This window comes from Leptodactylus fuscus, chromosome 7, assembly GCF_031893055.1.
Source record: "Leptodactylus fuscus isolate aLepFus1 chromosome 7, aLepFus1.hap2, whole genome shotgun sequence".
Lineage (NCBI taxonomy): Eukaryota > Metazoa > Chordata > Amphibia > Anura > Leptodactylidae > Leptodactylus > Leptodactylus fuscus.
This window is the reverse complement of record NC_134271.1, coordinates 121,649,408-121,673,493: the sequence shown is the minus strand read 5'-3', so window position 1 is coordinate 121,673,493 and position 24,086 is coordinate 121,649,408. Positions and strand designations below refer to the sequence as shown.

The 24,086-nt window shown below is 45.6% G+C and overlaps 1 protein-coding gene across 1 annotated transcript in view; it reads left to right on the top strand.

The window, feature by feature from the left end:
• Positions 1-4,274: 4,274 nt before the first annotated feature.
• GALNT16 (polypeptide N-acetylgalactosaminyltransferase 16) overlaps positions 4,275-24,086 on the top strand; it is a 100,945-nt gene continuing 81,133 nt past the window's right edge. The window contains exon 1 of the mRNA XM_075282994.1: positions 4,275-4,763. Coding sequence (XP_075139095.1) covers positions 4,584-4,763 — 180 coding nt within the window. The 5' untranslated portion in view covers positions 4,275-4,583. The remainder of the gene's footprint in view (positions 4,764-24,086) is intronic.

Sequence of the window (24,086 nt, the reverse complement as noted above, 5' to 3'; positions counted from 1 at the left end):
ATGCATGATCATGTGCAGCAATGGGTTCATGAAAGAGCTGCATGGACGGCACATGGATGACATCTGTGTGCTATTCATGCTTCAATAGACCCATTGATTTCTTTTAGTGAGCCCCAGTCACAAAATAGATAGGCATAGGACCTGTCCTGAGTTTTTTCGCCTTAGTTCAACCTTCGGTGAAACAGCTCAAGGGCCTGTTCTTGAACCAAGGTGGAATTCATACTGTTTTGCTGCAGTATCCCCTTTGTACCTATGCACAAATAGTCATGGCTTTATCCTAATGTGTCTCCTCTCTGATCTGTTTATTTTCAGGTTGATCATGGGTGATATGGACCAATGAGCTAGTACAGGTTTAGTCCTGCCAGTATGGAGCTCGTATTCATGTACACTCAGCGAGCGCACATTAGATCTTATTGCACAGGCAAAAGGGTTATACTTATCCATTGGATTTGGACGTACTTGTCTCCATATTGTGGTTATAAACAAGGTAGACACTTAAGTATGTGTAGGTGTCTTTATGTGTACTTTGGGTTTTAAATGTTTCTAGAAATGAAGTGTGACAGTCTTTTGCATTTGAGCCCAAGATCTTCATTCTACAGCTCTGGTTTAGGATTAGAGATGAGCGAACACTGTTCGGATCAGCCGATCCGAACAGCACGCACCCATAGAAATGAATGGAAACACCTGTAACGCCGGCCGCCAGAAAAGTCAGCGTCACAGGTGCTTCCATTCATTTCTATGGGTGCGTGCTGTTCGGATCGGCTGATCCGAACAGTGTTCGCTCATCTCTATTTATGATCAATAATTCTTATGAAATTCAATCATTCATAAACTATGTCCAAAATTTTGACTGCCAGTAGTTGCTCACTGATAACAGAAAAGAGATACCAGATAATGATAGGAATACATGTAATGGCTACATTTACTGAATCTATCACAAAGATTGGAGAGGAATGAAATGGTAGTTTCTGCCTCTTCACTATATTTTTTTTTTTTACCTTGGTTGGAATGCATGGATTGATTTCTGCGAAGAAGGATTGTATATTATTGAGCACTTACTTTCTACAGTCCCCTTCTCAAAAGAAAATGAAAAATCCTCAAAGTCAATCGTCGATGAATGTGGATAGAGCATTTCCTCTACTGGCATGTCCCAGAAATGAAAGCCCTCTGCTAGTATGCCAAAGGTGTCAAGAAAGTGTGGTCAACAACACCAATAGAAGTGAATGGAGAAACCCACACATGTATGGCCACCTCTCCATTCACTAAAGCCACATAACCAAGTAGGATGAAGTTTCCAGATTCCAGAGTTAGATTGGATATGCGCATATATATATATATATATATATATATATATATATATATATATATTTATTTATATATGTTATATTCCCTCTCTATGCTAGAAATGTCCGAGATTAGAATATCCCTTTAAGACTTTCACCTACAGAGATGATCTCATAACTAAAATCCATTCTTATGGTAATGTAAGTTCCATATGCACACAATGAAAGATTAAAAGTAGCTCTAAAGAAATGTGGAGAACTTAGTCATAGCAACCACTTCTGTTCAGATCTAAAAATGTGTAATAGGTGCAAATGCTCTGTCATCTCTAACAAAATCCTACTAATATTATAAATGCCTAAGTTTGTATGTTTGTATGTTTGTTACTCGATCATGCAAAAACAGCTGAACGGATTTGGATGAGATTTGGTAAATAGATAGTTTGTAACCTGGATTAACACATCAGCTACTTTTTATCCCGGTAAATGACATGACTTCATGACTGTTATGAATTTATGTTCATATACTATATTAAACTGTTCTTGCCTGCAGGAAAATCAGCTAATTGCAGGTTGCTGATAAAGCCAGGTCTGTTATCTCTAAATACACAGATAACACTGAGTCCATTGTGTACACGCATGTGCATATTATCTGATCTGCATAAGTGTTCTGTATCCTCTAAGCAGCGTGCTGAAACACTGAGATGGTAAAACCCCTTTAATCCAAATTGGCAAACATGCTGGGAAAAAAAAATCTAATTTGTCGCAAAATTCACACAAAAACAAGAGCTATGAAGGTAGCCAGAAGTCAACAGACTTCTTCTCAAGTGAAGCTGAGGAGGATTGAGCAAGTGAGGCGTCAAGCGGCTCTTAGAGTAGCCAAAATGCCGGAGCAGGTGGATCATCGACACCAACAACACGCTCATTATATGGTGTCCCAGTGAGCTGCTGAGATGCCGGAACAATCACAGGCACGGTGCGAGAAACAAGTTTAGCGGCAGGCCAGCTTGAGAGCTGCCGAAATGCCGGAGCAGGTGGATCATTGATGCCAACAACACGCTCACGAGGGCAGAAGCTAGTATAGTATAAAGCATCCTTGCCTCCTGCATTGCTGCATTATACATCTAGGAAAAATAATAATATATGTTTTTTCACGTGAAATAGATAGTACCTTATTATTGCTGCTCCTATGAACGTTTCCATTGTGTTTGTAAGTAGTATTGTGGGACAAATAATAACCTAAAATATCATGGGGGGAGATTAATACAGACCAGCATTTTTGCCTCTCCTACAGAGACTCTGACACAGATATGAGCTTAAGCTTATAGTGTATTATAAAAGTGACCAAAGGATCACAGGGGTAAAGTCCCCTAGCATAAAGTTAAAAAAAAATAAGTTTAACTTTTTAAGAATGAAACCCTAGTTTTTCAAATTTCATGTGCCATTTTCCGTAGCACTAACTTTGGAATACTTTAACTTAACTTTAACTTCAAATCAATGGGAGCCGGTTAACAAAAGCGACATGCCCTTTCTTCAGGCGGATTCCTCGGCTGATTCAGCTGCAGACGTCCGCCTCGTGACACTCCCTCCCGACTAGGCCCATTCATTTGGGCCTTATTCCGGAAAGGAAAGCCGCGACTGGAAGCCGGTGCACTGTATTCACTGCACTGGCATCCAGTCGCGGCTAGCCGTTTTTTGGACCGGATTCTGAGGCGGCCACCGCTTCAAAATCTGGTCCAAAAACTCCCATGTGAACCCGGCCTAAGAGTACAGAAAATACCTCACATGTGGATGTAACCTGCTGTTAAAGCGAAGAGTGTTATTGAGTTTGGAAGGGCAGATTTTTGCTGAAATTGTTTTCTGGCACCATGATGCACTTGTACAACCCTAAGGTATATTATTATGGCGGATGTTGGCACTTTAAATATGGTGAACGCTCAGTTTTACGCAGCAGAAACCCAGAGTTCTCTGTATTATTTAATTCTGTGACCTCTGGTGTCCACCCCTACCCCTCCGGTACCAAAATGTTGGACCCCAAAATGGTATAAATAGAAACTTCAGCTTGTGCCGCAACAAAAAAGGTGCCTTATACATCTCAGTACATGGGAACATAAAGTTACGGGTGTCAGATTCTGATGATGAAGATAATTTTTTGCATTTTTTAAAGTTTGGGATTTTTTTTAACGTGTATACATGGAAAAAGTGATGGCAATTTGGAATTGCTGTGATTGTGCTGACCCACAAAAATATAAGGAACATGCCAGTTTTGCTGCACAGTCAACCCTGTAAAAACAAAACCCGTAAGCGAATGGTGTAAATGAACTAGATTCCCGGCACCTCGTATGGGATATTGAACGCTAAAAAATTAACACCCTTAGTGCACTCACTGGGGCAGATTGATTAAGACAGGCATATCGTACGCCAGTCTTAAAAAGTTCCTGATTGGTGCAGGGAGAAAGTAATTTATGAAGATTCTAGCGCCAGTCGGAAATCTACCCCAGTTAGGATTTCCATTTTATTCACATCAGAAAACGTAATAATATTTGGGGCTAAGACGTTCCTGCCACCTCTTCCTGTATTTCCAAAATGTGGCGAACAAGGTGTGGAAAGAGGGTTATGGTGCAAATTTGGTGCGCCAAATGTGAGCCCCAATATCACCCGTCTATGCCAGTTGTAGCATAGAGGCATTGATGGATCGCCCCCTCTCTGTAGCCCCCTCCCTTCCTTCTCCTCTCACAGCTGTTTGTTTTAGCTCAGTCCTGCAGCGCGAGTACAAAAGTCGTGTTATTAGTTACACCAGCAGTAAAATGCGTAAAATAAGCTTTCCTTATGTTCTCTACAACTTATAATAGTTTTTCTAGTGAAGTAGAAATTTTCATAAAATGATCCCATCTGACTGTAAAATAATTCCTGATTTTCTTAGCGATTTATTGCATTACCTGCGGATGGACGAATGGGATGGGGAGAGGTATATACTGTATACTGTATTTACATGTGACAGGCAGGGTGGACATTAGGACCCTGAGGAGGATGTACTCTCTCTGCAGGACTGAGCTAAAACAAACAGCTGAGTGAGAGGAGAGGGAAGGGAAGGGAGGGAGATAGATACAGAGAGGCAGACAGAGGGATATAGGGGAGAGGGGAGACTGGAGGCTGGAAGGAGGTAGCTGCAGCAGGAGAGGAGGAGGACATCACAGGGGGTACATACACCACAGGCTGGGCCAGAATGTAAAGGAGCTGCTGGCAGCCTCTCACCTCCCCCATTCATACAAATCTCTCTCTATCACCCTGCCTGCAGTAAGCATGAGAAGGATCAGGGCTAATGCCATCGCCATCCTGACCGTAGCCTGGATCCTGGGCACCTTCTACTACCTATGGCAGGACAACAAACCTCATCCTGCAACATCCAGCAGATCTCCAGGCAAGATCCGGCCAGCGGTGAGGCAGGAGGGGCACAGAGAGGACAGGACCAGCCCTGGGGCTGTAAGTATCAGCACCTTATGTATACCCATCAAGGGGGAGGGGGATTGAGGACTGGTCCCTGGGTCCCTGAACAAGGATTCCTTTACTGAGTCGCTGTCATCTGCCAATTCCTGACATTTATTGTTGTACGTCTTGTAGATGTCTTCTGCTTCTGTAGCTTCATCTTTCATATCTGGTACAAGTCTCCTCCCCGGAGTAACTTCTCGCTGTATTCCAGGTATCTTGTGTTAGGACTCCCAATCCCCGAAACTTAGTGTCATTCTTCAGTCTCCTTTCATAGCCAAGCTGCCTATTATGCTGGGAGTAGACTCCTAATAAATCTCCATATGGTAGGACCAATAATGAGCTTGTAACGGTGAATTGTGTCTTCAGTCCAAGATAAATCTATCGAAGTAATCTGTCTCCTCGCTCCCAAGACGGATTACTTTGTACTAGCACGGTCTTTTTAATTCTGGATCCATTCATTGTAATGACTTATAAGTCTCCCCAGAATCACTCCATACGTACAGTGGTCTCGAACCTGTGGCTGCTCAGCTGTTGCAAAGCTACGACTCCTTTAACAGCGTACTGGGACTGTCATTGCATACTGGTGGTTGTAGTACCACAATAAGCGGACAACCACAAGCTCAAAAGCATTGACAATATGGGATTCTAAATGGATGATTTCGTTTTATTCACCTTCTTGCTACTATTGTTTTCACGTTGACATCATTGACACGATTTCGTTCCTTAGGCTCTGGGTACATTATATGAAATAACGTATATGGCATCTGTCTCGTGTGCAGTGACATCCATCAAACATAGAGCACCATTGTAAAAACGTATTACACATGGTGTACTTTTTTTTTTTCTAGTGGCCTCCTGCATAGGAAAACACAGATGACTATACAGTTAGTCAAAAAAATATATGGTGAATGGTGGCCTATGGAAAGATTCGGGGGAGATTTTCCTGGCTATTACTACAGGCACAGCGTATATATATATATATATATATATATATATATATATATATATATATATATATATATATATAGCTAATGTGTGCTCTAGACAAACCTTCTATTCTTACTTACATAAAAATAATCCAGGAACCGTAGCAGATCGCTACTCGTAACAATCCTCTGAGATGTTCAGTCTGACATTTAGAGCCATGTTGTTGCTACCATGTTATGGTGTACGGTGCGAGATGCTGGTTAGGTTGCACAAATTGGCACAAAATTTAACATAGTCATTTATCTATTTATCTATTATTTACATGGCTGAAACGTATATATTATCCACGATTGGAAATGTAAGGAACTTATGGCGGTACTAAAACCATGCTGAAATGTCACTTTAGAGAGGGTAGTCCGGTAACATGTCAATAGTCGGGATTCATATTGACCCATATGAGTGGGCAGCGAGCCTCTATTCCTAAAAATGTTTGATTCGGCTTTAGAAATTCAGTCGCCTCCTGTTCAATCAATTCCAATCAAGTCCAAGGACTGGAAATCTCTAAACAGCACTAAATGGAGTATTTGCCGGGTATAGAAGGCGACATCACTTGTGCCCTGGATATCACTGGCAGTCTGAGCTCACACACATCCCTTTTATTGTGATTTTTCGGCATTATTTAAAGGGGTTTTCTGTCACCTATAGGATGTTATCTATATGTGATCGTAGGGAATCTGACAGCCCCTGGGACCGCCGCTGATCAGCTGTTTGAAGAGACAGTGGCACTCAGAAGAACTGAAGCCTCTTCTTTGTTCTAATGATGCCATGCTTATTGATCACAGGGTACTACAGCAGTAGCTCAGTCCCCTTCAAGTGAATGGGGCTGAGCTACAATACCAAGCATAACCTGTATGATATGGGAGGTGCTGCACTTGGTATTCAGTAAACAGGGCGTACTGTTTACATGTGTGTGTGTGATTTATTGTTTCCTAAATCAGATTTATGAAATAATCTGGTTGTTTGAGAAATCCATTCACCGATATGTCAAACTAAAACTTTGACCATTTTGATGGATGATAAGTTAGAAATTATACACAGACTTGATGGCCGAATTCTGTCGCATTGTCTGCTAAAAATGTGATGTGTTCGGCTGAATTTTTTGCCCATTGTCAGCTGAAAAAGCAAGTGTATGTCAGTGACTGACTGAAAGTGGTCGATCATTTGCAACCAGCCATCTTAGTTGTTTTACATCTCATCCTTTAGTCGGGCAATTTGCTGGTCCTATAATGTATTGTGTGTGTATGTGCAGCGTTATATCCCTTCCATTGGATCCTGTGAGTGTAGAGAATGCTCTATTAACCCTTTCACGTTGTTGATCTCCACTTTACATGCTGGGAGAGAATAACTCTTGATACTTGGGAATTGTATCCTTGCCCCATTCATACAGGTGGCAGACTCGGGTCATTCTGAAGATGTGGGGGTGGATAGTTTTTAATCTCGGTGTGTACATGCTGATACTATGTGTTCTGGTATCCATGGCAGCCAGTGTTCGAGAAATGGGATTGTACGTCTCCTGGCTTTTTATGAAATCTGGTGCGGACTTTGTAGACGTACACTTGGGAACCTGAATTACAGTTATCCAGAATCGCTAAGGCTCCATTTCACGGATGACCTCTGAAATGTTATGAATGTATACTCGGGGGTCTAGCCCTTCGGGAAAAGATATGTGACCTAGAAGTTTCCATAGGAAAGCTTCAGATTCCTGCATTAATTCGTAGCCACAGCTTATACCTATGTTACCTTGAAGCCTGAGAATTTTATTAGACCTTGACATCTAAAATGTTCAGAGATAAATGACTTTTTGCCTGTATAGTATAGTCAATCCAGTAACCTGTGTGTGCACTGAGCCATGGAAAATATACCGCCATTATATAGATGGAAGAAATGGCTATAAGACTTGATTGATTTATTGATGCGCTGCGTAGTCATGGTGCCCATAGGACATGAACATGCAAGAGAAAATTCCTGGAATGACATTGATTCTCAATTAGATGTGCATAATATTATAATATAGAAGACTACAATGACTTATTTCATTAGGATGTAAAATAACACTAAGTACTCCATCATATACCGCTTGTAGTATACGTGCTGTGTGTTGTGTTTGTGTGACTTCTATATGGACATGTGAGTGTAACGTACAGTATAAAGACGTCTGTAAGACTGCGTCCACATAATTGTTACTTTCACCATCCTGTGACAGAATCCAAGACCACCCAACTGATCCCATTGGGTTCCATCTTGGTGTCTGACATTATATCACATAAAATAGTGCTGCATCCTGTGCTATTTAGTCCAGCAACTACAGACATGTTCACACTGTAATTTTCGAGTTTATCCTTCAGACTTAATGGGCAATTCTGCAAATCCACTCTCAAGCCCCTTCACACGGCGTAAGCGCGCCGCTCCTTTAGACCCGTACACGCGAATGCTTCAAAACACATCCCATTCACTTCAATGGGAGCGCGTGTAAAGCCGGCTTTACGCGCACTCCCATTAAAGTGAATGGGATGTGTTTTGAAGCGCTCGCGTGTACTGGTCTAAAGGAGCGGCGCGCTTATGCCGTGTGAAGGGGCCTTCAGTCCACAGCAAGAATTGACCTGATCGGGGGCGTCATGTGGTGTAAACGCTGCGGATTGGCTATGATGGAAACGTTGCAGAAAAAATGCAGTGTTTTACAGTCACTGCAAGGTGGATGAGATTCTAGCAAATCCCATCCACACCTTGTGGAAAAATATGTACAAAAATCCCACTGACAAATGTGAGAAAGAAATCGGTGATATAAATATATGCTGTGACAGTTACTACAATGGAGTCTCCAGTGCAAATGTGAACTTGTAAAGATGGAGTTCTCACACACACAATCTTCACTGAGGATCTTTAATTTCATTCTTGGTAAAGAGGACCTTTCATATCCTTGGGCACCTGCGGTTTTATATACTGCTAGAGAGTCAACAGTGCGCTGAAATCGGCTTTCTGTTTTGTGCCCCTGGTGAAGAGCTATTGGTTCTGTTACCATAGCTCCTCAGTGTCAGAACGGCGTTTCTGACAGTCTGTGAGGAACGCATCTCCTGACAGTAGAGTCCATACTACTGTACTGTCAGCGTCATGGCTAGGCGGTAAGGAATGCCCCCTCTGACAGTATAGCACTATGGACTCTACTGTCAGGAGAGACGTTCCTCACAGACTGTCAGATACGCCCTTCCTATAGTGATTTGCTACGGTAATGGCACTGATAGCTCTTCACCAGGGGCATATAACGGGAAAGCCGACAGTGCACTGAATTCAGCGCACTGTCGGCTTTCTAGTAGTATATAAAACCACATGTGCCCGAGGACATGAAAGGTCCTCTTTAAAACTTGCTGCTGATCATCCCAAAACCGTATGTATTATTATAATTTTGCTATCTCTTCTCCTTAGTGTCTGAACCTTACTGATGGTCGTTCCCGCTCTACAACATGGGTCTACAATACAAATCCTTAGTATCTTATATATGACACCTCTATGGTACCTTGTGTTTCTAGTTTGTAAGGCAGGATACAATGGAGTAGGAGAATGCTGCAATAGAATGGCATTTAGAAAATTGAACATGTAATTTTAGGGCCTCAAGATAGAATATGATATCATCATCATCATTATTATTATTATTATTATTATTAAGTGGAGGGATTTTACTGATGTATTGGAGTAGTAGTCCAAGAACCAAATGATTGCATAAGATATATTACTTATTAGTCACATTCTGTGCGCTGTTCAATAAACCCCCCTATTAGCAGTACACCTATGTTTTTGCCAAGCCTTGTCTGTCTTTGGGCAGTGTGGGTGGATGTATACAGCTGGCTGGTGGGCAGGAACAGCCCTGCTGCTGACTACACTTTCACAACCATTAAGCCATTTGGTTGTTCTCACTTTGTATCATTTTGAAACTTTTTACATGTTCAGCATAATATTTTTATACAGTATTTCAACATAACCTTTTTATTACATTTTACTATACATATATACAATATAACCCCTATAAAAAGATGGGGTACAGATAGCACAATGGTACATGTGAGGAAGAAGATATTTTATGCATATAGTACTTTGTGAGATGAAAATCCATTATTTTCACCATTAATCGGAGTTGATTGCAGTGTCCGCCTGAAAATCCATGGAGGAAAAAGTCCTGTCGGAGGACTTTTTCCTCTGATTGTTTCAGTTTTATACGGACACTCAACGGACGCTATTGGTTTAACGATCTGCCTCTCGGACACTGCACGGAAAACACACGGACCCCATTATAGTCTGTGGGGTCCGTGTGCTTTCTTAGCTAACTGCTTTTTAATGCGTTCGGTATTCCGAACTCCCCGAACGGAATACCGAACGCAGATGTGAACCAGGCCTTAGCCTGATGAAGGGTCCAAAGAACCCGAAACGTTGTACTATGTAACTTTTACCAGCAGTGTTTCTTTGGGTCTGAATAACATCACTCGAAGAATAATTTGTACCCTGTTCTATTATTCTATTTGCTGTATATTGGAAACAGCTGTGAATAAATGCCATGTACAAAGCAGCAACCCAACCCAAATCCTGTTATTTTTATTAAACAACATCCACATGTCTGTACTAATTGTAATGTAGTAAGATACAGAATGAAAGAAACTGTACCGGTGTCCATAAAAACCAGTGTCTGAAGATTATTTAGCATGTTCACACTGTGCAATGAAAAGTCCTATCTATAAGTCCCCTTATGAATGTCTCTATTGTATATTTTTCTGTAGTATTGGTCTTTGGGTGGCAGTAGATGGATATACATCTTCCCAGTACCATATTTTGGACAAGGAAAAGAAAATATTCATCACCATATGAAAATGTTTCAAAATGTTGAGTAATTTGTGTGGGTGATAGTACCCTTTTATAGAAAACACTCATCATCGTCATGGTTTTCGAGTGGGGAGCAAGTTGACTATCTAGAATTCAAACAGTTTTTTGGAATACACCTTCTGAGCATTACACTCACATGCCATAGACAGTCTCCTAAATGTATTCCTGTCTCCTTTTACAACTAGACTGTCCTCAACATACTTATTGGAGACTTCCGAAAATACCCTCAGCCTTGAGCATCTTAAATTGCCCTCACAAGGTGGTATTTGGTGCCCACCTACATAACCCATTCTATTTCCTTTTTCTTCCTTTCTTGCTTCATCTTGGTTTTTTGCACACTTAGGCCCTAGAGTCCAGCATCTATGGATTATCGACTGTAATATTATCAGTTGATCAGTGGATCTTTACTAGCCTTCCTCTGCACAAAACTCCTTCTCAGAACCTTCTCAGATCTTTAGAGGTCAAAACCAAAGTATCTTGGTATGATTAATGGGTTTCTCCATAAAGTCTGGGAGTTCTTACTTCCTTTGCGTTTTTTAAGTGACAGATATAGGGGTTCAGGGCTGGTTCTGTCCCTGATCTTATGGTCAGACTAGCAGCAAAGCCTGAAGTGTTCCACCTACCTTCCTACCCTACCGTGTTCACTAGTATTATGTGTACTATGGCAGCTGGTAGACTAGATAATTAAAATAGTGAAGCCAGCCCCCCTAGCACAATTATTTACCTGTGAACACAGGAGAAGAGGGAAGAAGCAGTAACTTGGGGACTTAGTTTTTGTTTCCGATTATGTGACCTGGGGCAAGAACCAACCCGGAATCTCTTACTTTGTTACCAGAAAACCTCAAGGAAGTAAGTGCTCATGCACTGCCTGGAGAAACCCTTTAATGAAAACTTATCTTCCATTCTATCTGATATCCAAGACAAATTTCAACAAACTTGGTTCCCATGGTCTTTCCATCTGGCACCGCTAACAGATTTTAGGATGTCTTAACTCCCTTGACGACTTATTCTTATTTCCCTTCCTACATCTCCTTTATTCCTTCTTCCTCTCTTAATCTTTTTGCCTGTTTCTGCGCAGATTTCTCTCCACCTTACCCTTGTTCCTATAAAAAGGTTTACAATTAGCTGCGGTCCATTAATATGTCAGATTACCTTACTGGTCTCCTGCCTCATTGACTTATTTAAGTTTGTTTGGTTAATTGGTTAATTTAGTTAATTCTTTAGTCATGCCTGGTTATGTGTGGCTATGGGCTTATATACAGTACTGAGCAAAAGTGTTACGCAGGTGTAAATGCTGTAGTGCTTATAGTTTATTTTTATCAATTAACAAATTTAAGTGAATGAAGGAAGGAGAAATCTAAATCCCATCCATATTTGGAATGACCTCCATTTACCTTCCATCAGTTCTTCTCAGTACTTGCAGACAGTTTTTGAAGAAACTCAGCAGGGAGGTTGTTCCCGCCATCTTGGAGAACTAAGCACAGATCTTCTGTGGATGTAGTCCTGCTCCAATCCTTCTGTCTCTCCATGTATTCCCAGACAGACTGGAAGATGTTGAGATCAGGGCTCCTTCTCCAAAGGGCGGTCACACCAATATTGACGGGATTCAGATTTCTCTTTTGTTCATTTACTTTAAGTTTTGCCAACTGACAAAAATAAACTAATAAGACTTCTATTTCTGAAAGTTAGCATATATCCCACACCTGACTAAAAGATTTGCACTGTAGCATGTATGTATCCATATTCGTTTCTAAAAATTACAGTAAAAAAAATTACACTTATACATCCATAAGAATTTGGATGCTTTAAATTAAAACTAACTTTGCCCATAAGCCCGATGATCCACATTGTTTTATTATTATTATTATTATTATTATTATTATTATTATTAATATCGCACCGTTAATTCCATAGTGCTGTACATTATTATATTAATTCCATGGTGCTGTACATTATTATATTAAAGGGGCTCTATCAGCAAAATCATGCTGATAGAGCCCCACATATGCGTGCATAGCCTTTAAAAAGGCTATTCAGGCACTGTAAAAGTTAAATTAAACTACCCCGCCGTTTTAAAATAATAACTTAAAAAAGAATGTGATCTACTTACTGAAGGTGCACGCTGGGCGGGCATTCAGGGTGCGCCGTCTTCTTCTTCCCCGCCTCTTCTTCCTCTGACGTCTTCGGGTCCCGTCCTCCTCCGGCGCTTGCTCGCGGACACTGACAAAAAAAAATAGCCCGGGCGCATGCGCAGTAGCCGTAGTAGAAGCCGCGTGCTACTGCGCATGCGTCCGGGCTATTTTTTTTTGTCAGTGTCCGCGAGCAAGCGCCGGAGGAGGACGGGACCTGAAGACGTCAGAGGAAGAAGAGGCGGGGAAGAAGAAGACGGCGCACCCTGAATGCCCGCCCAGCGTGCACCTTCAGTAAGTAGATCACATTCTTTTTTAAGTTATTATTTTAAAACGGCGGGGTAGTTTAATTTAACTTTTACAGTGCCTGAATAGCCTTTTTAAAGGCTATGCACGCATATGTGGGGCTCTATCAGCATGATTTTGCTGATAGAGCCCCTTTAATTCCATGGTGCTTTACATTATTATATTAATTCCATGGTGCTTTACATTTGGGGGTTACATACAATACATAGAATATACAGGTAGATATAATACTAACAGTGACTGACTGGCACAGTGGGGTAGAGGGCCCTGCCTGCGAGGGCTTACAATCTATGAGGGAAGGGGGGTAGAGTCGGAAGGAGAGGGGGAGACTGTACAGATGGTGGTGTGATGATAGTGTTATTGGAGGTTGTAGGCCTTCCTGAATAGGTGAGTCTTCAGGGCCTTCTTGAAGCCTGTGGTTGTGGGGATCAGTCTTATGTGTCTTAGTAAGGAGTTCCAGAGTATGGGGGATGCACGGGAGAAATCTTGGAGACGTTTGTATGAGGAGCGGATGACAGTAGAGCGGAGTAGGAGGTCTTTGGAGGATCTGAGGTTACGTGTGGGCAGGTAGCGGGAGATTAGTTTGGAGATATATGGAGGGGACAGGTTGTGGATGGCTTTGGTTTGTTGTATTGTATTGCAGATCACGTTAGGTCACAATCCTTTATATTCCCCTATATACAGGCACAATACTCTATATAATCTTGACTGTCTATTGACATCTCTTACATGGGGCAGGTTTGGTTTCTACCGTGTTAGATACTATTGTTTTCATACTGAATAAGTGGTGTCAAAAGTGCCTGGCGCCTCTTATCTGTTCCCTTAGTTACAACTTAATTGTTGACTGAGCAAATTGGACATGTTAATAGGGAAAGCTTGGTAGATTGTTTCGTCCAACAGTTATCTTATGTATGGCGTATGCACCTTCCAGTTACTGGTATGGCTGTTTTATTGTTATCCCTAAGATCTCCTTTTAAGGGATTAAATCTTTGCTTACATACATTATGGCATTTAGTTTAGACATGTCATAAGTCGGGGGTCTACCACAGGACACGTAGTTGTGTGGATCACCCTCCATTGGAATGATGGAAAGACTTCTTCAATGACAACCTGAGAGCCCTATTTATGGAACAGCTGAATATATATTTTACAGAATTTTAGTAGAAGTCTTTACTTTTACTTTTCAAAGATTGGTTCCATATAGAGATGAGCGAACACTAAAATGTTCGAGGTTCGAAATTCGATTCGAACAGCCGCTCAATGTTCGTGTGTTCGAATGGGTTTCGAACCCCATTATAGTCTATGGGGAACAGATACTCGTTAAGGGGGAAACCCAAATCCGTGTCTGGAGGGTCACCAAGTCCACTATGACACCCCAGGAAATGATGCCAACACCTCTGGAATGACACTGGGACAGCAGGGGAAGCATGTCTGGGGGCATCTAACACACCAAAGACCCTCTATTACCCCAACATCACAGCCTAACAACTACACACTTTACACACTCAATACCACATCTCTGACAGTAGGAAAACACCTTGAAACATGTGTATTTGGCACTTGCAGTGAGGAGAGCTTGTCACCAGCAGTGAATTTGGCCCTTGTAGTAAGTTGAGGTTGGCACCAACATTTGTTTTGAAAATCAGGGTGGATTGAGCCTCTAACCAGCAGAGTTTGGGCAAATTCATGGTGGAGGGAGCCTCTAAACACCCCAGTTTGGACCAATTCATGGTGGAGGGAGCCTCTAAAAACCCCAGTTTGGACCAATTCATGGTGGAGGGAGCCTCTAAAAACCCCAGTTTGGACCAATTCATGGTGGAGGGAGCCTCTAACCAGCCCAGTGTGGGCAAATTCATGGTGGAGGGAGCCTCTAAAAAACCCAGTTTGGACCAATTCATGGTGGAGGGAGCCTCTAACCAGCCCAGTTTGGGCAAATTCATGGTGGAGGGAGCCTCTAACCAGCCCAGTTTGGGCAAATTCATGGTGGAGGGAGCCTCTAAAAAACCCAGTTTGGACCAATTCATGGTGGAGGGAGCCTCTAACCAGCCCAGTTTGGGCAAATTCATGGTGGAGGGAGCCTCTAACCAGCCCAGTTTGGACCAATTAATGGTGGAGGGAGCCTCTAACCAGCCCAGTTTGGACCAATTAATGGTGGAGGGAGCCGCTAAACAGCCCAGTTTGGGCAAATTCATGGTGGAGGGAGCCTCTAAACAGCCCAGTTTGGACCAATTCATGGTGGAGGGAGCCTCTAAAAAACCCAGTTTGGACCAATTCATGGTGGAGGGAGCCTCTAAACAGCCCAGTTTGGGCAAATTCATGGTGGAGGGAGCCTCTAACCAGCCCAGTTTGGACCAATTAATGGTGGAGGGAGCCTCTAACCAGCCCAGTTTGGACCAATTAATGGTGGAGGGAGCCTCTAACCAGCCCAGTTTGGACCAATTAATGGTGGAGGGAGCCTCTAACCACCCCAGTTTGGACCAATTCATGGTGGAGGGAGCCTCTAAACAGCCAAGTTTGGACCAATTCATGGTGGAGGGAGCCTCTAAAAACCCCAGTTTGGACCAATTCATGGTGGAGGGAGCCTCTAACCAGCCCAGTTTGGGCAAATTCATGGTGGAGGGAGCCTCTAAACAGCCCAGTTTGGGCAAATTCATGGTGGAGGGAGCCTCTAACCAGCCCAGTTTGGACCAATTAATGGTGGAGGGAGCCGCTAAACAGCCCAGTTTGGGCAAATTCATGGTGGAGGGAGCCTCTAAACAGCCCAGTTTGGACCAATTCATGGTGGAGGGAGCCTCTAAAAAACCCAGTTTGGACCAATTCATGGTGGAGGGAGCCTCTAAACAGCCCAGTTTGGGCAAATTCATGGTGGAAGGAGCCTCTAACCAGCCCAGTTTGGACCAATTAATGGTGGAGGGAGCCTCTAACCAGCCCAGTTTGGACCAATTAATGGTGGAGGGAGCCTCTAACCAGCCCAGTTTGGACCAATTAATGGTGGAGGGAGCCTCTAACCACCCCAGTTTGGACCAATTCATGGTGGAAGGAGCCTCTAAACAGCCAAGTTTGGACCAATTCATGGTGGAGGGAGCCTCTAAAAACCCCAGTTTGGACCAATTCATGGTGGAGGGAGCCTCTAACCAGCCCAGTTTGGGCAAATTCATGGTGGAGGGAGCCTCTAAACAGCCCAGTTTGGGCAAATTAATGGTGGAGGGAGCCTCTAACCACCCCAGTTTGGACCAATTCATGGTGGAGGGAGCCTCTAAACAGCCAAGTTTGGACCAATTCATGGTGGAGGGAGCCTCTAAAAACCCCAGTTTGGACCAATTCATGGTGGAGGGAGCCTCTAACCAGCCCAGTTTGGGCAAATTCATGGTGGAGGGAGCCTCTAAACAGCCCAGTTTGGGCAAATTCATGGTGGAGGGAGCCTCTAAAAACCCCAGTTTGGACCAATTCATGATGGAGGGAGCCTCTAACCAGCCCAGTTTGGGCAAATTCATGGTGGAGGGAGCCTCTAAACAGCCCAGTTTGGACCAATTAATGGTGGAGGGAGCCTCTAACCAGCCCAGTTTGGACCAATTAATGGTGGAGGGAGCCGCTAAACAGCCCAGTTTGGGCAAATTCATGGTGGAGGGAGCCTCTAAACACCCCAGTTTGGGCAAATTCATGGTGGAGGGAGCCTCTAAAAACCCCAGTTTGGACCAATTCATGGTGGAGGGAGCCTCTAACCAGCCCAGTGTGGGCAAATTCATGGTGGAGGGAGCCTCTAAAAAACCCAGTTTGGACCAATTCATGGTGGAGGGAGCCTCTAACCAGCCCAGTTTGGGCAAATTCATGGTGGAGGGAGCCTCTAAACAGCCCAGTTTGGGCAAATTCATGGTGGAGGGAGCCTCTAAAAAACCCAGTTTGGACCAATTCATGGTGGAGGGAGCCTCTAACCAGCCCAGTTTGGGCAAATTCATGGTGGAGGGAGCCTCTAACCAGCCCAGTTTGGACCAATTAATGGTGGAGGGAGCCTCTAACCAGCCCAGTTTGGACCAATTAATGGTGGAGGGAGCCTCTAACCAGCCCAGTTTGGACCAATTAATGGTGGAGGGAGCCTCTAACCAGCCCAGTTTGGACCAATTAATGGTGGAGGGAGCCTCTAACCAGCCCAGTTTGGACCAATTAATGGTGGAGGGAGCCTCTAACCACCCCAGTTTGGACCAATTCATGGTGGAGGGAGCCTCTAAACAGCCAAGTTTGGACCAATTCATGGTGGAGGGAGCCTCTAAAAACCCCAGTTTGGACCAATTCATGGTGGAGGGAGCCTCTAACCAGCCCAGTTTGGGCAAATTCATAGTGGAGGGAGCCTCTAAACAGCCCAGTTTGGGCAAATTCATGGTGGAGGGAGCCTCTAACCAGCCCAGTTTGGACCAATTAATGGTGGAGGGAGCCGCTAAACAGCCCAGTTTGGGCAAATTCATGGTGGAGGGAGCCTCTAAACAGCCCAGTTTGGACCAATTCATGGTGGAGGGAGCCTCTAAAAAACCCAGTTTGGACCAATTCATGGTGGAGGGAGCCTCTAAACAGCCCAGTTTGGGCAAATTCATGGTGGAGGGAGCCTCTAACCAGCCCAGTTTGGACCAATTAATGGTGGAGGGAGCCTCTAACCAGCCCAGTTTGGACCAATTAATGGTGGAGGGAGCCTCTAACCAGCCCAGTTTGGACCAATTAATGGTGGAGGGAGCCTCTAACCACCCCAGTTTGGACCAATTCATGGTGGAGGGAGCCTCTAAACAGCCAAGTTTGGACCAATTCATGGTGGAGGGAGCCTCTAAAAACCCCAGTTTGGACCAATTCATGGTGGAGGGAGCCTCTAACCAGCCCAGTTTGGGCAAATTCATGGTGGAGGGAGCCTCTAAACAGCCCAGTTTGGGCAAATTCATGGTGGAGGGAGCCTCTAACCAGCCCAGTTTGGACCAATTAATGGTGGAGGGAGCCGCTAAACAGCCCAGTTTGGGCAAATTCATGGTGGAGGGAGCCTCTAAACAGCCCAGTTTGGACCAATTCATGGTGGAGGGAGCCTCTAAAAAACCCAGTTTGGACCAATTCATGGTGGAGGGAGCCTCTAAACAGCCCAGTTTGGGCAAATTCATGGTGGAGGGAGCCTCTAACCAGCCCAGTTTGGACCAATTAATGGTGGAGGGAGCCTCTAACCAGCCCAGTTTGGACCAATTAATGGTGGAGGGAGCCTCTAACCAGCCCAGTTTGGACCAATTAATGGTGGAGGGAGCCTCTAACCACCCCAGTTTGGACCAATTCATGGTGGAAGGAGCCTCTAAACAGCCAAGTTTGGACCAATTCATGGTGGAGGGAGCCTCTAAAAACCCCAGTTTGGACCAATTCATGGTGGAGGGAGCCTCTAACCAGCCCAGTTTGGGCAAATTCATGGTGGAGGGAGCCTCTAAACAGCCCAGTTTGGGCAAATTAATGGTGGAGGGAGCCTCTAACCACCCCAGTTTGGACCAATTCATGGTGGAGGGAGCCTCTAAACAGCCAAGTTTGGACCAATTCATGGTGGAGGGAGCCTCTAAAAACCCCAGTTTGGACCAATTCATGGTGGAGGGAGCCTCTAACCAGCCCAGTTTGGGCAAATTCATGGTGGAGGGAGCCTCTAAACAGCCCAGTTTGGGCAAATTCATGGTGGAGGGAGCCTCTAAAAACCCCAGTTTGGACCAATTCATGATGGAGGGAGCCTCTAACCAGCCCAGTTTGGGCAAATTCATGGTGGAGGGAGCCTCTAAACAGCCCAGTTTGGGCAAATTCATGGTGGAGGGAGCCTCTAACCAGCCCAGTTTGGACCAATTAATGGTGGAGGGAGCCGCTAAACAGCCCAGTTTGGGCAAATTCATGGTGGAGGGAGCCTCTAAACAGCCCAGTTTGGACCAATTCATGGTGGAGGGAGCCTCTAAAAAACCCAGTTTGGACCAATTCATGGTGGAGGGAGCCTCTAACCAGCCCAGTTTGGACCAATTAATGGTGGAGGGAGCCTCTAAACAGCCAAGTTTTGGGAAATTCATGGTGGAGGGAGCCTCTAACCAGCCCAGTTTGGACCAATTAATGGTGGAGGGAGCCTCTAAACAGCCCAGTTTGGACCAATTCATGGTGGAGGGAGCCTCTAACCAGCCCAGTTTGGGCAAATTCATGGTGGAGGGAGCCTCTAAACAGCCCAGTTTGGGCAAATTCATGGTGGAGGGAGCCGCTAAACAGCCCAGTTTGGACCAATTCATGGTGGAGGGAGCCTCTAAAAACCCCAGTTTGGACCAATTCATGGTGGAGGGAGCCTCTAAAAAACCCAGTTTGGACCAATTCATGGTGGAGGGAGCCTCTAACCAGCCCAGTTTGGGCAAATTCATGGTGGAGGGAGCCTCTAACCAGCAGAGTTGTGGGAAAGCAGGGTGGAGGGAGCCTCTAACCAGCAGAGTTGGTGGAAATCAGGGTGGAGGGAGCCTCTAACCAGCAGAGTTGGGGGAAATCATGTTGGAGGGAGCCTAGTATTAGCAGAATTGTGCAACGCTTATGGTGGATGAGTATGAGGATGCGGAGGAATTGGAGAGGTTGAGTACAGACATGGAGTTTCATGTTGGGGTGCTTTACACAGGTGGGCACAAAAATGAAGGCTCTATCCAGTGGTGGTTCATTTTTATCAAAGTGAGCCGGTCGGCACTCTCAGCTGACAGACGGGTGCGCTTGTCAGTGATGATGCCACCGGCTGCACTGAACACCCTCTCAGATAGGACGCTGGCGGCAGGACAGGACAGCACCTCCAAGGCATATAGGGCAAGTTCAAGCCACAGGTCCAACTTCGACACCCAATACGTGTAGGGCGCAGAGGGGTCGGAGAGGACAGGGCTGTGGTCGGAAAGGTATTCCCGCAACATGCGCCTATACTTCTCACGCCTGGTGACACTAGGACCCTCCGTGGCGGCACTTTGGCGAGGGGGTGCCATCAAGGTGTCCCAGACCTTAGACAGTGTGCCCCTCGTTTGTGTGGACCGGTGAGAACTTGGTTGCCTACTGGAGGAACTGCCCTCCCTGCCGCCAACGTCACATGCTGGAAACATCTCCATCATATTCTGCACCAATTGCCTGTGGCAAGCATTGATGCGATTGGCCCTCCCCTCTACCGGAATAAAAGACGAGATGTTGTTTTTATACCGGGGGTCAAGGATAGCAAAGATCCAGTACTGGTTGTCCTCCATGATTTTGACAATACGCTTGTCGGTTGTAAAGCACCCCAACATGAACTCAGCCATGTCTGCCACAGTGTTAGTTGGCATGACTCCTCTGGCCCCACCGGAAAGTTCAATCTCCATTTCCTCCTCATCCTCCATGTCTACCCATCCGCGCTGCAACAATGGGACGATTCGAAGTTGCCCGGAAGCCTCCTGTATCACCATCACATCATCGGACAACTCTTCTTCCTCCTCCTCCTCCTCCTCCTCCTCCATTAAACGCAGTGAAGCGGACAGATGTGTGGACCTACTCTCCAGCTGTGACGGATCGGATGCTATCCCTAACTCCTCTGTGTGATCTGAGTTATCCCTGATGTCAATCAGGGATTCTCTCAGAACACACAAGAGCGGGATTGTAAGGCTCACCATCGCATCCTCAGAGCTCACCCTCCTTGTGGACTCCTCAAAGACCCGTAGGATGTCACAAAGGTCTCTCATCCATGGCCACTCATGGATGTGAAACTGAGGCAGCTGACTTTGTGGCACCCTAGGGTTTTGTAGCTGGTATTCCATCAAAGGTCTCTGCTGCTCAACCACTCTATTCAACATCTGAAACGTTGAGTTCCAGCGTGTGGGGACGTCGCACAAAAGCCGGTGTTGTGGCACATGCAGGCGTTGCTGGAGAGATTTTAAGCTAGCAGCGGCTACTGTCGACTTGCGAAAGTGGGCGCACATGCGCCGCACTTTCACCAGTAGCTCTGGAACATTGGGGTAGCTCTTTAGGAAACGTTGCACCACTAGGTTGAAGACGTGGGCCAGGCATGGAACATGTTGGAGTCCGGCAAGCTCCAGAGCTGCTACCAGGCTCCGGCCGTTATCACAAACGACCATGCCTGGGCCCAGGTGCAGCGGCTCAAACCATATTGCCGTCTCATCGAGGAGGGCATCCCTCACCTCGGAGGCAGTGTGCTGTCTGTCCCCCAAGCTGATCAGCTTCAGCACAGCCTGCTGACGTCTACCAACGCCAGTGCTGCAACGTTTCCAACTCGTAGCTGGGGTCAATCTAACAGCGGAGGAGGAGGCGGTGGCAGAGGAGGAGGCGGTGGCGGAGGAGGAGGCGGTAGAGGAGGAGGAGGAGGGGGGTGTTCTTCTCGTGTCCCTGCCAGGAATGTTAGGCGGGGAGACGAGGTACACCGGGCCAGTTTGGGAAGCAGTCCCAGCCTCAACTACATTCACCCAGTGTGCCGTCAGTGAAATGTAGCGTCCCTGTCCGCATGCACTTGTCCACGCGTCGGTGGTCAAGTGGACCTTTGTGCAAAGCGCGGAACTAAGGGCCCGCCTGATGTTGAGTGACACGTGCTGGTGCAAGGCGGGGACGGCACACCGGGAGAAGTAGTGACGGCTAGGGACGGCATAGCGAGGTGCCGCAGTTGCCATCAGGTCCAGGAAGGCGGGAGTTTCAACAAGCCGGAACGCCAACATCTCCTGGGCCAGCAGTTTAGCGATGTTGGCGTTCAAGGCTTGCGCGTGTGGGTGGTTAGCAGTGTATTTCTGCCGCCGCTCCAATGTCTGAGAGATGGTGGGTTGTTGTAAAGAAACGCCTGATGGTGCCTTTGATGGTGCAGGAGAAGGAGATAAGACAGGACCAGGGGAGGATGAGGTAGAAGTCAACAAAGTGGCGGAGGCAGATGAAGTGGTGTCCTGGCTCGTCCTCTGGAGTGCATCGCCAGCACAGTCAGCAGTGGCAGTGGCAGAGGCAGAGGCAGTGGCAGAGGCAGTGACAGTGGCGTGAACGGCAGGCGGCCTTTGTCCTGCCGTTGCTGCCTGCCACTGATTCCAGTGCTTGGATTCCAAATGACGGCGCATTGAAGTGGTGGACAGGTTGCTCTTCTCAGAGCCCCTAATCAATTTCGAGAGGCAAATTGTGCAGACAACACTATATCTGTCCTCGGCGCATTCCTTGAAAAAACTCCACACCTTCGAGAAACGTGCCCTCGAGGTGGGAGTTTTTCGGGGCTGGGTACGAACTGGAACATCTTGGGAGATTCCGGGTGTGGCCTGGCTTCGCCTAAGCTGCTGACCTCTGCCTCTGCCTCTAGCTACCCTTTTTGGTGCTGCACCTGCCTCAACATCCACACTACTTTCCCCGCTTGACATCCCCCCTGTCCAGGTCGGGTCAGTGTCCTCATCATCCACCACTTCCTCTTCCAACTCCTGTCTCATCTCCTCCTCCCGCACAATGCGCCGGTCAACTGGATGCCCTGACGGCAACTGCGTCACATCATCGTCGATGAGGGTGGGTTGCTGGTCATCCACCACCAAATCGAACGGAGATGGAGGAGACTCTAGTGTTTGAGCATCTGGACACAGATGCTCCTCTGTTAGGTTCGTGGAATCGTGACGTGGAGAGGCAGGTTGAGGGACAATGAAAGGAGCGGAGAACAGCTCTGGGGAGCAGGGACAGTTTGGGTTATTGTTCTGTAAAGCTTCGGAATTTTGGGAGGAAGGAAGACAAGACTGTTGGGTAATAGGAGGAGAGGAGGCAGAGTCTGACTGGCTGCTGGACAATGTGCTGTAAGCGTTCTCTGACAGCCATTGCAAGACCTGTTCCTGGTTCTCGGGCCTACTAAGGTTTGTACCCTGCAGTTTAGTTAATGTGGCAAGCAACCCTGGCACTGTGGAGTGGCGCAATGCTTGCTGCCCCACAGGAGTAGGCATGGGACGCCCTGTGGCTTCACTGCTACCTTGCTCCCCAGAACCATTCCCCCGACCTCGCCCACGGCCTCGTCCACGTCCCTTTCCGGGAGCCTTGCGCATTTTGAATTCCTAGTTAGAAATTGGCACTGTATACCAGTAGTAAAAATTGTGGGTGCACGTAACCCCAATATATTCTTTGAATTACCAGTCAGAAACTGGCACTATATGGCAGTAGCAAGAAATGAGGGTATTTATAACCCCAATATATTCTTTGAATTCCCAGTCAGACAATGGCACTGTATACCAGTAGTAAAAATTGTGGGTGCACGTAACCCCAATATATTCTTTGAATTCCCAGTCAGACACTGGCACTATATGGCAGTAGCAAGAAATGAGGGTATTTGTATTCCCAATATATTCTTTGAATTCCCAGTCAGACAATGGCACTGTATACCAGTAGTAAAAATTGTGGGTGCACGTAACCCCAATATATTCTTTGAATTCCCAGTCAGACACTGGCACTATATGGCAGTAGCAAGAAATGAGGGTATTTGTATTCCCAATATATTCTTTGAATTCCCAGTCAGACAATGGCACTGTATACCAGTAGTAAAAATTGTGGGTGCACGTAACCCCAATATATTCTTTGAATTACCAGTCAGAAACTGGCACTATATGGCAGTAGCAAGAAATGAGGGTATTTATAACCCCAATATATTCTTTGAATTCCCAGTCAGACAATGGCACTGTATACCAGTAGTAAAAATTGTGGGTGCACGTAACCCCAATATATTCTTTGAATTCCCAGTCAGACACTGGCACTATATGGCAGTAGCAAGAAATGAGGGTATTTGTATTCCCAATATATTCTTTGAATTCCCAGTCAGACAATGGCACTGTATACCAGTAGTAAAAATTGTGGGTGCACGTAACCCCAATATATTCTTTGATTTCCCAGTCAGACACTGGCACTATATGGCAGTAGCAAGAAATGAGGGTATTTGTATTCCCAATATATTCTTTGAATTCCCAGTCAGACAATGGCACTGTATACCAGTAGTAAAAATTGTGGGTGCACGTAACCCCAATATATTCTTTGAATTCCCAGTCAGACACTGGCA